Raw genomic sequence first — 6,000 nt, 5'->3', positions numbered from 1 at the left:
TATGGAAAAAGATGCTTCTCCTGCAAAGCCTTTTAAAAATGTTACTGTTGAAACAACATTTCTGAACTCAACTGCAACTTTCAGGTGCTATCTCTCCATCCCCACCCATCTTCCCCTGAGATACACCTTGGGTTTTATAAGGTGGGGGTGGATCCACACAGTATGCTCTATAAAATTTGGAGGGATAAAGAAAACAAGTCATAAGGCATGACCCTACTTTCCTCATGCACCCAAACGTTCCATTTAAGTCAATGGCTGTGTTGGGTGTGCATTTGAGACCATATCCACTGCTCTAGTGCTCAGCCCGAGTCGCAGATTTGTGTGCTGGGAGAGATCCAAATTTGCCTGAAGTTGCCCTGCAGAAGCATCTTAGCATATCTGCACTATGTGTGAAACCAGCTGAAGGTTTCATATAGCAGAAGATCGTCTGGCTTTAGCAACCATTTCCTGGCCCTTCTTATTCAGGGAGCTCTCATGAAGCTGAGCTCTTGTGCTGTACAGTGTACGAGACTCCCTGCTTTGAGTTCAGCCCTCTTATAGAGTGCAAGTGCACCACTTTCACCACCAGGGGGACCTCCACGTTCATAGAGGAGGAGACAAGGTGTTTGCCTAGGACTGTGGAATCAGGCCCTTAATAAAGTTTTTGGGAGCTGTGTTGAATTCAGAGCCCATCAAAATGTCAGTGGTGCCAACTCATGATTGTTTTGCAAGTTTTGCAATATCTGGTGTGAGATCTTGGCTGCGTTTAATGGCAAAGCTCCCATTGACTTCAGTGGAGCCAGAATTTAACCCTTCATCTTTTATCTGAAGCCGCAGGTCCAGCAGACAAATGATTATTCAAGAATTTCAGCTTTCATTTAAAAAATGTACGTTTCTAACCTTCATGACAGCACAGAAAAGCATGAAAACAGGACCCATTAACTTGTGAAGTTTGAAAAACAGAAAGTAAGTCAAAAGAACATCAAAAGAACCCCATATTTATTATTTTAAAATCTCATGATTTGTAAGCCAATCTCATGGTTATGGGAGCCTGACGCATGATTTTTGATGTTTGATCTTTTAATTTGGATTTGAGAAGATATTCAAGCAATGTGCCAGTTACACATGGAAACAGTGAAGGGGAAATGGGCTTTGTTCTGCTTACTGACATTGCTTGTGGATCAGGGAGGATTACGTGAGTAACACACTGAATATGAATTATACATCCCTGAAGTCCTCAGTTTGTGCCTATCCAGTAAAGTAATCATGTGTCAAGGTATTTCATTGTCTTTCTGTTATTTAACTCTATCTGTGTAGAATGGTGTTAGTTCCAGATAGGGAATGCAAATTCCACTTGCTGCATTTTTATTGTCTATATAAAAATTAAACATAGGTAAATCAGAATGATTTAGGTGATGAATCCAGCTGCCTGTAGGTTTAAAGGCTGCTACACTTTTGCGGTTTGACTTTTATTTTTACTTTGATAGGCTGAATACAAAAATAATGACTTTAATCCACAGCCTCCTGATCTCAGGGAGACAGCATCTGCTGCGCCACCTTTTGACAGGGGTGTGGTGGATACACCTCTTTGTTCTGTGCAGAGATGGGTGCGGTATAAGTTCTGCTCTCCCCCCCCCTTCCCCAGTCCCTCTGGGGAATCCGCCACTGGTTGTAGCAGTCAACTCGGAGAAGCACAGGGACTTCACTGTGCCAAGTCCTTGCTGGGGGTGCAGGAGGAAAGGTTTCCTTGAATCTTCTCTCCTTCCTTACCCACCCATGCAAGACTGAATGCAGTTGAAGCCTTAAGAATAGGAAGATAGTCAAAGTGCAGCAGATGCATGAAAATGAGAGATGTCTTAATCCAATCAAAAAGAAAAGGAGTACTTGTGGCACCTTAGAGACTAACCAATTTATTTGAGCATGAGCTTTCGTGAGCTACAGCTCACTTCATCAGATGTAGCTCACGAAAGCTCATGCTCAAATAAATTGGTTAGTCTCTAAGGTGCCACAAGTACTCCTTTTCTTTTTGCGAATACAGACTAACACGGCTGTTCCTCTGAAACCTGAAATTAATCCAATCACTAAATCTATACTTCCCCAAACTTTGGAAAGTTCAACTCCAGATCCAAACTTCATGACTTGGGCCCTCTCTAAGAAAAATGGGCGTATAAAGAACCTGGATATAAATGGCAGATACATATAATACATTTTAAATGTAATATAATAACACTTATGCTTTTATTTCTAGATTTCAAAGCAATTTACAAATATGGATACATGTTGTTGTCTCCACTTTACAAATAGACAAGTTAAGGCAGGCAGAAGTGAAGTGACTTGCCGAAGATCAAATAGTGTGTCAGTGGCAGAGCCTGGAAGAGAATGCAAATCTCAAGATAACCAGTCTGGTGCTTTATCCTCTGTGGTGCTACTTGAATTTATTTTTCAGTAATTGATTCTTCCCTGGCCTGTGATAAACCACTGAAGTGTTGCAGCTTGTTTACATTGGTGGTGGTATTTTGTGATCAGAGGAGTAGGTACCCTTGCTTTTCACTGATGCTCAGAAAATCAGTTCAGTGAGATCTACGTCCCATAGGCTTTAAGCAAAGTATTCCCAAGGTATATTAGACTTTCAGATAAAGACCAGTGTTTACTTCACAACTGACTTTTATTGTTCTCTGGTAATTGTCTGAGTTGGATTCATTGTATGTAGTGAAGTCCGACTAAAATATATTCAGAAGAGCAAATGGTGATTAAATGTGGTTGCAAGTGCTCTGAGCCAGGAAGGGGTTAAAAGTGAGCTGCTCTTATCTTTGACTTCAGGGGAATATAGTTTATTGATTTAAAGCTCTCCGTAAATGATTGTTGGAAACCTTTAATGTGTACCAGTGCATTCAAAAAGCACACCACAAACACTGCTTCCTTTTAAACAGTGTTTATCTGTTGCCACCTCCAGCCCCTCAAGATACCAAAACAAAGGCAAAATCCAACCAACCAGCCAGCATGGAAAATGTGGGCTTTACCACCATCTATGAAAATATAGAGAACGCTGGCCTCTATGAGATTCCTGATTCAGAGGAAGCAAAAGAGGATCATCTTTATGAGCAAGTCCATGAAGACTCAGCATCTCCTTCCTCCACCACCACTCCAGAAAGCATGGACATCAGCTGTCAGGAGAGCCCAGAACACAGCCGCAGTAATTCTGTCTCATCTCAGCAAGCAGCTGATGGTGAGGATGGTTCCGCTTCCTCTCAGCAAGGGGCTGAAGAGGACCAGCATCGCCAGGAAGAGATGGAGATGATGAGCCCAAGGCCCAGTGACGAATCTGTAGAAAGGATGGTGTTTGGAAATAAAATCCCATCTCCTACTGGATTCAGTCTTCGTAAGAGCCCGGGCACTTCCTCCACCTTCCCAACTTTCACCAGATTTCCAGCTAACAACAACTTAGGAGAAACTGACAACTTTCAGAAGGAGTGTGAGATTTTCCTCTTTGTTAAGGTAAGGGCTTGTGCTCCTAGACATGTACAGTAGCATTAGAACCAGAATCAATCCAAGTATCCTCAGCCTCACTGAAGTGTGCGCTAAAGTCTGCCCCCAGCTCTGCTGCTGACATTCTGCATGAAATTGGGCAAGTCACTTATCCTCTCTGTGACTCCCTTTTTCCATGTAAAATGGGGATAATACTGCTTACCCACCCATGTGTATTGGTTTTGTGATCTTTGTATGAAAAGTGCTAGAGAGGCCTGATCCAAAGCCCATTGAATCAATTAAAAGACTCCTATTCAGTGGGCTATGGATCAAGAGCTATACATATTAATATTCTAAAGGAAAACAAATCTTCAAAATGAAGAGCAGCAGGGAAATTCTTTCCCATGTTCATCTTTGGAACAGATCCAACTTATTTATTACAACAAATTGGATTAAGTTATTTCTGTGATGCAGATTTAAAGTGCCTATTAGTGAAATTCAAGTCAGGTCTGAATCACTAGGGAGTCAGTTTCACTCTTTCCCTTGTTGAGTTTCTAAATCACATTCACCTAAGCTCTTAAATAAATGTTGTACTTTCCTTCAGAAAAACCTCTCTTTACACCTCCTTTCTCAATATTGATCAATCCCAGTGACTTCAATGGGACAACTTGGGAAGTTACCCTTATCCATGTTGAATATCCCATATCAGAATCTGGCCCTAAGTGACCTGAATATTTTGAAAGTAGAATATGAGTTTGTGTTACCACTAATGCTCTCAGCAATTTTAACGTTTGATATTGAGCATATTAAGTAAGAACATATATAATGACCTTTGCATTGATGTGAGATAGTGAGAGGGAAAGGATTGTCTTTTACAGTCCCCATCAGATAATATGGTATTGTGGCCTCTCCTTAGCTGAGGTTGCAATCAGCTGCCATTACAAAGTCCCTATGCCTTTGGCTTGCAAAATTAGTTTGGCTGGGAAATTGCCATATTTTCTTAGAGGATAAAGGAGAACACTTCTGGACAACATAAATGGATTAATCAAACTGTTTTCCACCTACAAGGCATTAAAATACTATGATTTGAACATTTTTCTTCTGTTTAATGTTCCTATCTCTCCCACTAGTTAAAAAATTTTTTGGTACTGTCCCTCCAGTTATCCTAGTTATACAGTTAAATCCCCTTGAAAATTCATGCACTGTTAATGATTTTTATTCATAGATTTTTAAGGCCAGAAGGGACCATTAGATCATCTGATCTGAACTCTCATATAACAGAAGGCCTCCGAATTTCACCCAGTTACCCCTGTATTGAGCCCAATAATTTGTGTTTGACTAAAGCACATCTTTTAGGAAGGCATCCAGTCTTCATTGGAAGAATCCAGCACTTTCCTTGTGGATAGTTTTGGGTCCACTTTTTGTTCCCATTGATGCAAAGAGGCTTTTGCCACTGATAGCAATGGGAGCAGGCTAGGGCACTATGTGTGAGAGCAAGTTGTCTTCTGTTTGGTTACTGCTTAGAAAGAACATAAGAATCCATCTGTACTGGACAGCTAACAAATATCTTCCTTTACCTCAAGTGGCAATGGCTCATAGTACTTGATAAGAAGGTGTTTATTATGTGGACGCTGTAAGATTTTATGATGTCCTTTCTCATTCATTTCCGTGCTTATAAGTGCTTAGGTTTTGTAAACAATGTAATAGTTAAGTATATTTTGTTTCCTTAGGAACTTTAACAGGGCTTTTAAACATTTTTGGATCTTGGAATTACTACTATTTGTCCCTCAATTTATTCTTATCCTCATTGTTCCAAGAGCCTTCTCCTCTGCAGCTTGTGCCCTTTTTCTCTCCACTTGTTCAACTCTCCATCTCATTTCAAATCTCAAGCTGAAAACCAATCTTTCCTTCCTTATCTATACTTTGCTCACTTCCTTATATGAAACTTACAGGTACTCTGTGGAACATTTTGGCATACAAGTTGCATGGAAGATGCTAAAAACCCTATTGTAGTTCAGATTTATACATGTGAAATTCAGCTAATCATTAGCACGGCTGATTAAGCTGATGCCAGGAGTGAGTGGGATTCATTCAGAAGAACAAAGGGGCTGATTCTCTTCTCACTTGCTTCTGTGTAAGTCAGGAGCAACTTCATTGAAGTCAGTTAGTATAAAACAGTTATAAGTGAGAGGAGAATCTGGACTAATGAACCTGAACTTAAAAAAAAAAAGACAACCCCCTAGCCCCATGAACCAGATCATCTCTTATGTGGAAATTATCTGAATCAGGTACTGGAAACTCTGACCCAGATCATTCCTTCCCATGGTAAAACCTCTGGAAGAAGGCTTTAGAGGAGAAAATCTCTGCAAGGATTCCCTGGTGGAAATCCCTCCACATCATCTTGTGGGATGGGCAGTTGTACTGGGAATCAGTGCAGGAACCAGGGGTATCTGCAGAGGACCAGGTCCATCCTCACAGTTGCCCTGTTCATGTGAACTGGCTCTGGCCCCTGGTGGCTCTTCAGCTCCCCGGCAATGTTGCTCCAATAGAGCTGTG

At 41.0% G+C, this 6,000-nt stretch overlaps 1 protein-coding gene across 1 annotated transcript in view; it reads left to right on the top strand.

Moving 5' to 3' along the window:
* Positions 1-2,884: 2,884 nt before the first annotated feature.
* Positions 2,885-6,000, top strand: part of CLIC5 (chloride intracellular channel 5) — a 119,404-nt gene continuing 116,288 nt past the window's right edge. The window contains exon 1 of the mRNA XM_048845688.2: positions 2,885-3,474. Coding sequence (XP_048701645.2) covers positions 2,980-3,474 — 495 coding nt within the window. The 5' untranslated portion in view covers positions 2,885-2,979. The remainder of the gene's footprint in view (positions 3,475-6,000) is intronic.

Source organism: Caretta caretta, chromosome 3 (genome assembly GCF_965140235.1).
Source record: "Caretta caretta isolate rCarCar2 chromosome 3, rCarCar1.hap1, whole genome shotgun sequence".
NCBI lineage: Eukaryota > Metazoa > Chordata > Testudines > Cheloniidae > Caretta > Caretta caretta.
The sequence above is the reverse complement of the archived record's forward strand: the minus strand, read 5'-3'. Positions and strand labels throughout refer to the sequence as shown.